This window comes from Pristis pectinata, chromosome 40 (assembly GCF_009764475.1).
Source record: "Pristis pectinata isolate sPriPec2 chromosome 40, sPriPec2.1.pri, whole genome shotgun sequence".
In the NCBI taxonomy this organism is placed as follows: domain Eukaryota; kingdom Metazoa; phylum Chordata; class Chondrichthyes; order Rhinopristiformes; family Pristidae; genus Pristis; species Pristis pectinata.
The window spans coordinates 6,125,535-6,139,784 of NC_067443.1; the positions used below are offsets into that span (position 1 = coordinate 6,125,535).

At 55.4% G+C, this 14,250-nt stretch overlaps 1 protein-coding gene across 1 annotated transcript in view; it reads right to left on the reverse strand.

Annotated features, from left to right (window-relative positions):
• Positions 1–4,388: 4,388 nt before the first annotated feature.
• Positions 4,389–14,250, reverse strand: part of vps45 (vacuolar protein sorting 45 homolog) — a 37,441-nt gene continuing 27,579 nt past the window's right edge. Inside the window, exons 11-15 of the mRNA XM_052045621.1 lie at positions 9,772–9,930; positions 9,532–9,639; positions 9,089–9,210; positions 6,521–6,652; positions 4,389–5,315 (exon numbers count right to left, since the gene is read on the reverse strand). Of these exons, the coding sequence (XP_051901581.1) occupies positions 5,231–5,315; positions 6,521–6,652; positions 9,089–9,210; positions 9,532–9,639; positions 9,772–9,930 (606 nt within the window). The 3' untranslated portion in view covers positions 4,389–5,230. The remainder of the gene's footprint in view (positions 5,316–6,520; positions 6,653–9,088; positions 9,211–9,531; positions 9,640–9,771; positions 9,931–14,250) is intronic.

A 14,250-nucleotide genomic window follows, 5' to 3' on the forward strand; every position in this document is an offset into this window, starting at 1 on the left:
TGTGTCTGTGCGTATGTATGTGTGTGTGTGTTTGTGTGTGTGTATGTCTGTGTATGTCTGTGTGTGTGTGTTTGTGTCTGTGTGTGTGTGTGTGTGTGTGTGTTGGGGGTGTAGGTGGGGGGATTGTAAATGTTTTGAGTCCAGATAGATTGGTGGACCCATGGGTGTGAAGAACCAGGCTGCCTGATGTGTAGGGGAATGGTCTCCACAACATTCACACACACACACACACACACACACACACACACACACACACACACACACACACACACACACACACACACACACACCTTTCTAGATCTGTCTGGGAGTGGGGGAGGGGGGGAAATCTCTGCACCTTCTTGGCTGAGCAAAGATCAGAGAGGGCAGAGGGGATCCGGGAACGACAATTTAAATTGGTAAATTGGTTTATTGTTATCACATGTACAGTTTTGCCTGCCGTCCATACAGAGCATTTCATCACATCAGTGCACTGAGGCAGTACAAGGGAAAACAGTAACAGAATGCAGGATAAAGTGTCACAGTTACAGAGAAGGTGCAGTGCAGGCAGACAATAGGGTGCAAGGGCCACGACGAGGTAGGTTGTGAGGTCAAGAGTCCATCAAGAGGTCCATTCAATAGACCTATAACAGCGGGGTAGAAGCCGTCCCTGAGCCTGGTGGTACGTGCTTTCAGGCTTTTGTATCCTCTGCCCAGTGGGGGGGGGGGGGGTGAGGGGGGGAGAAGAGAGAATGTCCGGGGTGGGACGGGGTCTCTGATTATGTCGGCCGCTTCACTGATAAAGTTGCCTCAGTGAAGCAGCTGGTGAATTGGGTTACTAAAGACGGTTACTTGGTGGTTAGCATGGAGATTGATGGGCCGAAGGGCCTGTCTCTGTGACTCTATACCTCCTCCCCTCCTGAGGAGTACTTTCCGCCCCACCTCTCACCCCCCCCCCAAAATTTATTTATTTGGGACGTCCATGTCACGGACGATGCCAGCATTTGTTCCCCATCCCTAGTTGCCCCCTCCCCCATGAAGCGACGGGGTCCCAGTTTTGGGTCCACCATGTTGGAGGGACTGGAGTCACACAAGGGCAAGAGCAGGGAGGGGTGGGGGCGAGGGGTATCTGAAACCCCCTCGGTTCAGAGGGGACCAGAGGAGGAATTTTTACCCTCCCCCCAACCCCCAGGGGGTGATTGAACTGGGACGCACTGCCTGAACGTTGAGGTACGTGGGCCAGTACTTCAATCGACAGGGCAGAGAGGGTTCCGGACCAAGTGCCGGTACATGAGGTTACTACAGGCGGTTTTCTTGATGGCCAACATGGACATTGATGGGCTGAAGGGCCTGTCTCTATCCCTCCTCTCCTCCTGTGGTGTTTTCTCCTCTGCAATGACCCTTTGTTATTGAGACGCACACCCCTTTGAATTTAAAAGTCCATCTACCTGGTGGGATTTGAACCCGTGGAGATATGGCCGTCCACCTTCAAGTCCAGCGACTTAACCACTACTTTACCGCCCCACTTGCTAAGGAAGGAGAACCCCTTGTAGGTGAGGCTCTGAGATAGATATCCATGAGAGAGCTTCTAGTTCCTGCACTGAGCCACTTTCAACCGGTTGGACCCCACCTCCACTCTCTGTGGGACACAGACAGTGACCGAGGTTTCAGATACCTTGAACATTCCGCAGTCCCGCGACGAGCTCCCTCTCAATAATGAGGAAGGTCTCGACAGGGTGGACGTGGAGGTGACATTTCCTCTTGTGGGAGAATCGAGAACCAGGTCTTAAAAATAACGCATCATTCATTTGAGACGGGGAAGAAGTGATTTATTTTATCTCGGACTTTGGAACCCTCTTCCTCAAAGGGCAGAGGAAGCAGTCTGTGAATATCTTTAAGACAAAGGGAGGTAGATTCTCAAAAAGCAAGGGGGTGGAAGGTTACTGGGCGTTGGATGGGAACATGTTTGCAAACAGATCTTTTTTGACCTTATTAAATTGCAGATCTTACGAAGCAGCCAATTCCTCTCCTAAACTGCATGTTCATCTGACATCCATTTTGGGAAGTCCTTTCATGTAACGTCTGTGCCAACACAGTAGTTGATGTGGTTAACACAAAATAGTGGGAGCTTCACTTTGTATCTAACTCACATTGCCTTTTCTTGAGTGTCTATGATGGGACGGTGTTGGGGTCAACTTGTGTCTGACCCCGGGAGTGTGTGATGGGACTGTGTGGAGGGAGATTCACCCTGTGTCTGACCCCAGGAGTGTGTGACAGGACAGTGTGGAGGGAGCTTCACCCTGTGTCTGACCCTGGGAGTGTGTGACGGGACGGTGCGGAGGGAGCTTCACCCTGTGTCTGACCCCGGGAGTGTGTGACAGTACAGTGTGGAGGGAGCTTCACCTGGTGTCTGACCCTGGGAGTGTGTGACGGGACGGTGCGGAGGGAGCTTCACCCTGTGTCTGACCCCGGGAGTGTGTGACGGGACGGTGCGGAGGGAGCTTCACCCTGTGTCTGACCCCGGGAGTGTGTGACGGGATGGTGCGGCGGGAGCTTCACCCTGTGTCTGACCCCGGGAGTGTGTGACGGGACGGTGCGGAGGGACCTTCACCCTGTGTCTGACCCCGGGAGTGTGTGACGGGACGGTGCGGAGGGAGCCTCACCCTGTGTCTGACCCCGGGAGTGTGTGACGGGACGGTGCGGAGGGAGCCTCACCCTGTGTCTGACCCCGGGAGTGTGTGACGGGACGGTGCGGAGGGAGCCTCACCCTGTGTCTGACCCCGGGAGTGTGTGACAGGACAGTGTGGAGGGAGCTTCACCCTGTTCCTGACCCTGGGAGTGTGTGACGGGACGGTGCGGAGGGAGCTTCACTCTTCGTGTGTGTGTGTGTGTGTGTAATTTGCACGTTCTCCCCGTGACCGCGTGGCTCCCCCCACACCCCAATGACGTGCAGGGTGGGTGGGTGAATCACCCACTGTGAGCTGCCTCCCCCCGTAACGGGGAGTTGACGGGAACGTGTGGAGAATGAAATGGGATTAGTGTAAATGGGTGCCTGATGGTTAGCACGGACTCAGTGGGCCGAAGGGCCTGTCCCTGCTGCTGTGTGATGCCACGGTGCGAGGGGAGGGGGGCAGTGGACACCTTGTGTCGACAGGTACTCCCTTCCACCCTCCGACAGCCCGGCGTGGTGTCGGATCATCTGCAGGTCTCCCGTCTGAAATATCAGCCGGTCTGATCTGTCTGCGCGACTGACTGAATTCACGGTCGGTCAGCTTGGAAACCGGAGCCGAGTCACGTTCCCGTCACACCACTGGGACCAGGAACGGCCACTTCCCTTCAACCATTCGGTTCTTGAACCAACCGGCACAACCCTAATCACCTCCTCAGTACAGCAGCACCGGGACAACTTTGCATCAAATGGACCTCGTTTTTTTCTTCCAGTTGTGTGCTTTCTTGTAAAAATTGTGTATAATTGATGCTTAATTAATCTTTTTCTTGTGAATGCTGCTTATCTGATGCTTTGTGCCTGTGATGCTGCTGCAAGTAAGTTTTTCACCGCCCCTGTGCACACACGGACTTGTGCAGATCACAATAAACTCGACTTTGACCCTCCAGAGCGCGCCCAGACCCGGTAACGGGCCTGACGCCGTCTGATGCCTCCGCTTGACTCCTGGGGTCGAGCGCTGTCCGTCCGTCCGTGGGTCAGCTCTCCTGCACTCCCATCTCTGGGTGGAGGTCGGGAGGGGCAGCTTTGTTCTTCCCTCCCCATGACGTGCTGGTGCTGCAGTGGTGCATTGCAGGGACCCATGCATTTTAAACCGTGGACCTGTATTGCATGGGTCCCCGTGATGAATGGGGACTGTAATGCATTCACTGCAAAAGTTGGGCCTGTAATGAAGGTGCACCATCTAACGCATAAGTGCCTGTAATGGTTGTGTGTCCTGTAATATACTGACTGCAATAGACCATCTGCAAGGTGTGCTGGGGCTGTAATGTAGGAGCTCCTATTATGCACAAATCCCTGTAATGGATTGAGAGTGTAATGCACCAGCACCTGCAATGTAGGAGTCCTTGTAACGGGCTGGAACTGTAATACATATGGACTGGAATGAACAGATTGTAATACATCATCTCCAAACCACAGATCTCTGCAATATGCTGGCCCATAATGTAATGCATGTGCCTGTAATGAACAGACTGTAATGCACTGTCTGCAAGGCATGCAGACCCGTAATGTAGCAGCTCCTGTTTATGCATGTCCCTGTAATGCAATGAGACTGTAATGCAGGAGTCCCTGCAATGAGCGTTCTGTAATACACCATCTTTAATACATGGATCCCCACAACCTGTAACGTAGGAGTCCCTGTGATGGGCGGGGACTGTAGGACATAGGTCCCCATCATTGAACAGATTGTAATGCATTCTCTTCAAGGCATGAATCCCTACAACACACCGGCCTGTAATGTAGCACTACTGTAATGGGCTAGGACTGTAATACATGTGGCCCCAGAATGAAGAGGTTGGACCTTGTAACACTGATGTAAAGCTCTCAGTCTGCAGCTGAAGGAATGTGGTGATGGTTTAGTGCTCTGGAAACATTTTATGATTTGATTTCAAGACATTTATTGATCCATTCACATCAGAACTATTACTGAGCATCTGGAGGCTTGCTGAGGAAGGGTTCTGCTGCGGTGAGTGTTCATTAATCCTCTCAGTTCCCGCAGTCGAGGCACCGAGATGGTGCAGAGAAAAAAACAGACCCACAAGGGGACAAGGTGTGTCAGTAATGGACAATAATTAGCTCTTGTCCAACTGGGGAAATAAACGCACTGTTATTTCTTCTGTGGGCTGATCCGGGCAAAACGGAGGGTTCAGGATTGGGGGGGGGAGGGATAACCAACTGGCAATGCAGAGATCAGCCGGGGTTCCTGCTCCCCATCACTGCCCAGTGACCCTGGGGTTAGGTGGGGGGGGGGGGTGCGAGAAATGTTTTTCGGAAGGAATCAGATCCGGAAGTTCGGAATGTGTTTTTGGGGAATGCGATGGCCTATTTGCTCTGGGGAAGCGCTCCCAGCTGCACACACAATAGAAGCACAGGGATTGCTCCATGCGGTCAACACGCGGACAAGAACACTAGTGGAGAGTTGGCGTGTGTATTGAATGTGCAGAGTGGTTCACGGTCACGGACACATGGAGCAGGAGTCAGCGCTGGGCGCCGTGGAGGTACGGCGGGGGGGAACGTCGCAGGGCTTCACCAGCGACCTGTACGGCTTAAATCATCCAGCTTTCCTGTCCTGCGGCTGTGGAATCCGGCAGCAGCCAGCTCCTCCAGGAAACTAAGGGAGCAAGGGAAAAATCCCGGGATTACACAGACATGTCCCAGTACCCTGGGACCACGTGGCGCTCCCTCCCCACCGCTGCCCCCTCCCTCCCAGAGCGCCTCCTCCCGCCCCGCCACCCCTCCTGCGGTGCCCCCTCTCTCACCATCATCCCCTCCCTCCCCGCTGACCCCCTGCCACTGCACGGTGCCCCCTCCCTCCCACCCCCGCTCCCCACTGCCACCCCCTCCCCACCACTGCGTCCCCTCCCTCCCTGCCCCTTCCTCCTGCAGTGCCCCCCCTCCCCAGTGCCCCCATCCCTCCCCGCCGCCCCCTCCCTCCCCACTGACCCCCCGCCACTGCGCAGTGCTCCCTCCCTCCGCCCCATCGCTCCCCCTGCCACACCCTCCCCGCCCGCCGCTCCCTCCCGTGGTGCCCCCCTCCCTCCCTGGCTCCCTACTCCACTCCCGCCAGAATCGGGAACCCTCTTGGACAGGAGACCAGGCTCGGGAATGAGGCAGGAACCAAAATCTGATGCGGGCGGGGTGGGGGGGGGGGGGGAGGCTGCGCCCTGGGGTCGGGAGGGAGGGAGGGAGGGAGGTGGGAACCAGTTGCTGACCCTCCCCCTCCTGGAGGGCTGCGGAAGTTTCCACCCTGTTGCCAGCAGCTGTGTCTCAGGCCACTGTAAATTATTGAGGGACGTCTCCAGCACAGGCGGTGTAACCGAGCTCGGGCCGATCGGGTTACCGGCTGCCGAGGGCTCCCTGTGCTGCTTGGCATCCTGCCCGTTAACCCTTGCAACCCCTCCGTCCCGTGTTAACACTGCCAGCCGGTAACGAATGCAGTGTCCTGGGCTTCCCCTTAGTTTGGGTGGTAGAGGGGTCACACTGTGAAGATTCCCACTGCATCTGGTGTGCTGCCACCCCAATCCCGGTGCGATAACCCTTTCTCATTCCGTCACTTCATCCCCAATCCCGGTGGGTGATCCCATTCCCAACGGAACAAACCAGTGGTCTACCTACCTCCCCCCCCCCCCGCCCCCCCCACCAACACCACTCTCCCCACCCCGAGCTCAGGGGGAGTGGACCCTGGACCCATCGGTGTGGCCGCTGGGAGATCCCGACTGACCGGAACATTGGGATTCGAGCTCTGGATGTGCCGGAGACCAGCCAGTGCCGGGGAGAGGTGCCAGCAGCCACCCCCACCCCCACCCCACCACCCACCTCTTGGTGTTGTGTATGGTGGTCCCTCCCAGCACGATCCTGACTCCTGGGTTGGTGCGGTTCAGATTGTAGACGGTCTGCGCCTCCTCGTATGTCGTGCCTCCGATCATGAACACCACGACGTCCTGGGGCCTGACGGAGGGGGGAAGAGGAGAGGCGGTGGGTGGGTGGGGGGAGAGCGAGTCTTGGCAGGAGGGCTCCCACGGGGAAAGTCCGTGGGTGAAATCGGACGCTGCTCGGTGAGGGAGGGGAGGGTGTCTCCATGGTAGGGAGACGGAGAAGGGAAACTGTTCACCCTAACCCCCTGGGCCTCTTGCAGTCAGGCAGTGCAGTGCTGTTACTGTCACATGTACAGAGTTACAGTGAGGAGCTTTTGTCTGCGTGCCATCCAGACAGATCATTCCGTACATCGAGACAGTACCGAAGGAAAACAGGACTCTGTCTTTACCTCTCGCTGTCTTGGTGAAGCAGCCGGCATAATCAAAGACCCCACCCACCCGGGTCATTCTCTCTTCTCTCCTCTCCCATCAGGCAGAAGATACAGGAGCCTGAGGGCACATATCACCAGGCTTAAGGACAGCTTCTCCCCCACTGTGATAAGACCACTGAACGGTTCCCTTATACAGTGAGATGGACTCTGACTTCACGATCTACCTTGTTGTGGTCTCGCACCTTATTGCACTGCACTTTCTCTGTAGCTGTGACACTTTACTCTGTACTGTTATTGTTTTTACCTGTACTACATCAATGCACTCTGTACTAACCCAATGTAACATGAATTGACCTGTACGATTGGTTTGCAAGACAAGTTTTTCACTGTACCTTGGTACAAGTGACACTAATAAACCAATACCGATGCAGAATGTAGTGTTACAGTTACAGAGAAAGTGCAGAGCAGGCAGACAATAAGGTGCAAGGGCCACGACGAGGTAGATTGGGAGATCAAGAGTCCACCTTTTAGTGTGTGAGAGGTTCGTTCAAGAGTCGTATAACAGCGGGATAGAAGCTGTCCTTGAGCCTGGTGATACATGCTTTCAGACTTTTGTATCTTCTGCCCAATAGGAGGGGTGAGAAGGGAGAATGTCCAGGTTGGGTGGGGTCTTTGATTATGTCGGCTGCTTTACCGAGGCAGTGGGAAGTGTAGACAGAGTCCACGGAGGGGAGGCTGGTGTCCGTGACGCGCTGGGCTGTGTCCACAACTCTCTGCAGTTTCTTGCGGTCCCGGGCAGAGCAGTTGCCGTCCCAAGTCCGAGACTCTCCCACTGATGGAAACATCCTCCCCACATCCACTCTATCCAGGCCTTTCAGTATCTGGTGGGTTTCAATGAGATCCCCCGTCACCCTTCTAAACTCCAGTGAGGATAGGCCCAGAGACATCAGCTTCAGGCTTTAACTCTAACGCCACAATTGATTTAACTGTCCCCGTTTAAGTCAGGAAAGCCAGCCTCCCCTCCATTGACTCCCTTCTGGGGACAGCAGCCTGTGTAATCAAGGACCCCTCCCACCCTGGACATTCTCTCTTCTCCCCCCTCCCGTCGGGCAGGCGATACAAAGGCTCGAGAGCACATACCACCAGGCTCAGGGATGGCTTCTACCCCGCTGTTACCAGACTCTTGCACGCAAAAGAACTCCTGATCTCCCTCGTTGCAGCCCTTGCACTGTACTGTCTGCCTGCGCTCTCTCTGTAACTGTAACTCTGTACTAGACCATAAGATATAGGAGCAGAATCTGGCCATTCGGCCCATCGAGTGTCTCTGCCACTCCGTCGTGGCCGGTTTTCTCCTCAACCCCATTCTCCTGCCTTCTCCCCTCACCAATCGAGAACCTATCAACCTCTGCCTTAAATACACCCAATGACTTGGCCTCCACCACCCTCTGGGGCAATGAATTCCACGGATTCACCGCCCTCTGGCATTCTGTTATTGCTCTGCCCCTTGTACTACCTCGACGTACTTAGATACGATCCGTCTGGATGGCTCGCAAACAAAAGTTTTTCCACTGTTTCTCGGTAGATGTATTGGTATTGGTTTATTATTGTCACTTGTCACGAGGTGCAGTGAAAAACTTGTCTTACAAACCAATTGTACAGGTCAATTCATTACACATTGAGTTAGGACAGGGCGCACTGAGGTAGGACAGGTAAAAACAATAACAGTACAGAGTAAAGTGTCACAGCTACAGAGAAAGTGCAGTAAGGTGCAAGCAGCCCTATAAGAAGATTTAAAAGAACATTATTCGTTATAGTAAGTGACAGAGTTTCAGTTTAAAAGTGTAGAACGATTACAGTAAGGGTAATGAGTAGATCTGCAGAGAGCAACTTGCAACGAGTCGCCAGGCTCTGGCACCATCTTGTCATCTTGAATGATAAACCCATGATCCCCCTCCTCTCCCCGGGGGACGGGATCCGTGGGGACAGGGGGAGCTGGACAAGGTGAGGAAGCATCTCCTCAGGGAAAGGGGCACACGAGATGTTGGTGGGGATACAGGTACCTCCCTGGGGTGGGGTCGAGGGAGAGGGGCCCCGTGGGCTCCACACCGTCTCGGTGACGAGGTAACGTTCTTGCTTACCGGTCGCGCAGGACGGTTTTGCCGAGGAAGGGGTAGTCGCTGCTCTTCAGTTTCCCCTTCAGGAGTTGGTCCAGGGTGTCGTGGAGTCGGGGCTGGTGCTGTGTGTACACGTTCTCGATGCCCTGCGAGGGAAAGGCCGATCCATCACGTACCGACACACGCCCGACCGGAGACGGGAGGGGGAACCAACGCTGGGGTCCGTCACACACCGACACACGCCGGACCGGAGACGGGAGGGGGAACCGGCGCTGGGGTCCATCACACACCGACACCTGCCCAACCGGACAAGAGGGGGGCGGTGAGGGGGGCGAGGGGGTAGAGGGAGGGGGCGGGGATTGGGGAGAGGGAGGGGGCAGGGATTGGGGAGAGTGGGGATCGGCGATCGGGGAGAGAGGGTGGCAGTCCTGGGGCGCAGGGAGTGAGAGGGGATGATCCAACTGTACCTTAAATCCTTTGAAGAGTTGTTTAGTGAAAGCGACGGCATCCTTGGGTGTCACGAGATCGTCCCCATGGATCTTTATCCCGCCGTATTCCACAATTCCCAACACCAACTGGGAGAGAGAGAGAGATGGGGAAAGATAGTGAGGAGACAGGGGTCTTGTACAGCGACAGAACCGTCCCCACCAGTACTGTACCCCGGTGTTACACAGTGACAGACCCGTCCCTCGCTGACCCCCACTCACCTGCCGATAAGTCTCCGAGATGTGCTTGTGGCTCATGAGGTCCAGGAGCGAGATCAGACTCTTGTCTTGGTGCTTCTCGTAGCGCAGTGCGTAGAGCATCACCAGCCGCGTGACATCCAGCTCCGTCACCTTGGGATCCTCGAGCAACCTCTTCACGTTCTGCAGGATACGTGAGCACAGGGTCAGGGTCACAGTCTCAGCAACACCAGCTGGAGTTATTGTCCCTCGAGAAGGTATGGGGGGGTGTGGGGGGAGGTTGCCTCCTCGAACCGCAGTGGTGACAGCTTTTGGCCAGGATGCTACAGGGTTCAACACACTGATGCCGACAGACAGCAAACCAGTTCCACCTTGGGACAGTGCAGGGTGGTGGGGTAAATGGGAGGGTGGGGTTCGGGGTGTGTGTGTGTGAGAGGGTCCGTGTATGTGACTGCATGTACGAGAGAGAGGTGTGAGGTGTGTGTGTGTGTGTGTGTGTGTGTGTATTTCAGAGGGTGGTGTGTGTGTGTGAGAGGGGGAAGTGTGTGTAAGAGGGTGTGTGTGCAGAGGCTGTGAGTGTCAGAAGGTGAGTGTGAGTGTGTCAGAAGGTGAGTGTGTGAGAGGGGGAAGTGTGTGTAAGAGGGTGTGTGTGAGTCAGAGGCTGAGTGTGTGTGTGTCAGAAGGTGAGTGTGAGTGTGTCAGAGGGTGTGTGTGTATTTCAGAGGGTGGGTGTGAGTGTGTCAGAGGGTGTGTGTGTATTTCAGAGGGTGTGTGTGTGTGAGAGAGAGAGGGGGGTGTCTGAGAGGGTGTGTGTGTGCAGAGGCTGTGTGTGTGTGTCAGAGGGTGTGTATGAGTGTGAGAGAGAGGGGAAGTGTGTGTGTGTGGGTCAGATCCAGAGGGGTAAGCGTGTGGGTGGGTGGGTGTGGGGTGCAGAGGAGAGGTTTGTGGGACAGTATTTCGGGGACTGGCCTTCACGGGGAGTGGGTGGGGGTGGGGGTGGGTGCCTACCACCCTGGGACTTCCTCTGTCGAGTGGACTCCAATGCTCCCCACGCAGGGAGGGGGCACAGAGCAGTGGCGGAGCTCCCGAGCTGGGAGGGGCTGTGGACCCAGCTGGTGACCTCGGGAACACCGCCAGGGAGCAGGGAGTGCCGGGACAGCTGGCAGTCTCTGGCCCACAGGTCACCGGCTTGGCCTGTGGGAGCGCGTGGGACACGGCCGAACAGAGCGCACACTGTCCCGTGCACCCTCCCCGCCAGCACAAAGCAACCCCTGTGGCAGGCACAAGGAGGGAATTAAGGAGGCTAACATCTGACGGGAGAAAGATCCTTGAGCTTGCATTTAACTCTTCCCTGCCCGATCTCTCTTTTTTTACCCCCCACTTACTTCCCTCCTTACCTCTCCCCTCTCCCCCTGGGGGATCCTCTCTCCCCTCCTCTCCCTCCCTCCCGGGGGATCCCCTCTCCCCTCCTTCCCCCCCGGGGAACCCCCTCTCCCCTCCCCTCCCCTCCTCCTCCCCCCCCCCCGGGGATCCCCTCTCCCTTCCTCCCCCTCCCGGGGAATCCCCTCTCCCCTCCTCCTCCCCCCCCCCTGGGGAACCCCTTCTCCCCTCCTCCCCCCCACGTCTACCTATCACCACCCTGTGCCCGCCCCGCCTCCCCTCTTTTGTCCACCTATCACTGCTCTGCTTTTCCCTCCTATCTTCTGCCTTTCCCCATCTTCAGTCCTGACCCGAGACGTTGACCACCTGCTTTTCTCCACGGACGCTGCCCGGCCTGCTGAGTTCCTCCAGCATCATAGTGTTTTTCAGCTAGATATTCCAGCATCTGTGGTCCTTTGTTTCTCCAGCATCACAGGCACATTGCATTAGAGACACAACGTTCACAAGAAAAACATAAATTATACACAATTTTTACAATTAGAACAGAAAAGAAGTCCATTGTAGTGCAATGTGGTCCCAGTGTTGCTGTACTGAGGCAGCGATTAGGTTTGTGCCGGTTGGTTCAAGAACCAAATGGTTGAAGGGAAGTAGCTGTTCCTGAACCTGGTGGTGTGGGGACTTCAGGCTTCTGTACCTCCTGCCCGATGGGAGCTGCATTGCCAGAGGTAGTACAAAAGGACAAAAGCATCTTTACTTTCTTAGAAGGTTAAGGATGTTTGGCTTGTCACCGAACACTCTAACAAACTTCTACAGATATTACTGTTGGAAATGTCCTGACTAGTTGCATCACGGTCTGGGACGGTACTTCAAACGCGCAGGAACGTAAGAAGCTACAGAGAGTCGTGGACTCTGCCCGATGCATCACGGGCACAGCCCTCCCCACCATCGGGAGTATCTACAGGAGGCGCTGCCTCAACATCTGTCATCAGAGATCCCCACCATCCAGGCCGTGCCATCTTCTCGCAGCTCCCATCGGGCAGGAGGTACAGAAGCCTGAAGTCCCCACACCACCAGGTTCAGGAACAGTTACTTCCCTTCAACCATTCGGTTCTTGAACCAACCGGCACAACCCTAATCACTGCCTCAGCAACATTATGACACTTTACACTAAAGAAAACTTTTTTATTTGTTCTTATCATGTTCTTTCTTGCAAAGATTGTGTTTAATTTATGTTTTTCTTGTGAATGCTGCTTAGCTGATGCTCTGTGCCTGTGAGGCTGCTGCAAGTAAGTTTTTCACTGCACCTGTGCACACATGGACTCGTAAATGCAACGTTGACTATGACCAGGAATGGCCAGAGTTGCTGCCTCCATAGTCTGTGACACTAACTGAGCGACAGACACTAGTCCGGAGAAGGCAGCGAGGGGAGAGGGAAAGGTCAGACAGAATTCACTGCCCCTTTCTTTTCACTTCCCCCTCAGACACCACTCAGTACAATCTGTAGCTCAACCACAAGGCAATGACTGTGCTGTAAACTGCAAAGTGTGCACGTCAGCAGAGACAGGAAGTCGAGAAACCTCTCATGCAGCGTTTCTGCTTTTCCAAACACTCAGAAGTTATAGGGCACCAGACTCCATAACGATGGGTGTTTAACCGTGCGATGGGGAGAGAGGGGCAGAGAGGGCCCATCACACACTGCCGGGGTCAGACACAGAGTGAAGCTCCCTCCGCACCGTCCCATCACACACTGCCGGGGTCAGACACAGGGTGAAGCTCCCTCCGCACCGTCCCATCACACACTGCCAGGGTCAGACACAGAGTGAAGCTCCCTCCGCACCGTCCCATCACACACTGCCAGGGTCAGACACAGAGTGAAGCTCCCTCCGCACCGTCCCATCACACACTGCCAGGGTCAGACACAGGGTGAAGCTCCCTCCGCACCGTCCCATCACACACTGCCAGGGTCAGACACAGGGTGAAGCTCCCTCCGCACCGTCCCATCACACACTCCCGGGGTCAGACACAGGGTGAAGCTCCCTCCACACCGTCCCATCACACACTCCCGGGGTCAGACACAGGGTGAGGCTCCCTCCACACCACGGATTGGATAAGTGAAGCTCCATTTATTCAGCTCGAGCTTCCCAAGGGAGTGTGGTGCGGGGGAAGGTGTTTAAATTCGTGAGTGCCTGTGATCTCTTCCATTGAGAGGTTGACAGGTTTGCTGAGAGAGGAGGTGTTTCAGAGAATGCAGAACTCTTATTATGAAGAACACGAGCGTCGGGAAGGCAGGGGAGGGTCACGGAGAATGATCCCACAACAGCATGTCAACAACCTCTCCCATTGTCCACACAGACTGGCCCGAGACGGGCTGAAGGTCACTGGTGCTGGGTCCCTGCCAAACCCTGACAGCCCAGAGAGCAAGTGGGCTCGGAAACAATGGGGGCTCTCAGTGTGTGTGCGCACTGTGGGCATAGCAAGAGGGACTGGGGGATGGGAGAATGTGTGGGTCTGAGAGAGAGAGAGGGGGGGAGAGACGGGGTGGGGGGAGAGACAGGGAGAGAGACGGGGGGAGAGACGGGGGGGAGAGGGGGGGGGAGAGGGGGGGGGAGAGGGGGCGAGAGAGGGGCAGAGAGGAAGAGAGAGGGAGAGAGACTGACAGAGAGAGAGACAGACAGACAGGAAATAGTGGACACATTGGTGGTCATTTTCCAACACCCTTTGGACTCTGCATCAGTTGCGATGGGATTCGAGGGTGGCTGATGTAACCCTATGATTTAAAATAGGGCTGAAGTGAGAAAGCAGGGAATTACAGACTGGTCAGCCTGACATCAGTAGCGCAGGAAATGCTGGAGTCTGTTATGTAAGATGCGCACACAGAATGTTTGGGAAACGGTGACAGGTTCGACAAGTCAGCACAGCTTTTGGATCAGGAGATGGGGCTCGACACGTTTACTGGAATTCTTTTTTCTGAGGGTGTGGGAAGAATCCCTGGACGTGGTGCATTGGGACCAGTCTCCATGTCAGTATCAATCCCAAGTGTGACTCTGCAAACTAAACTCTCTGCGGGACCCTGGCTATCAACAGTGACAGGGATTGGAGACAGGACCACAATTAATGATATAG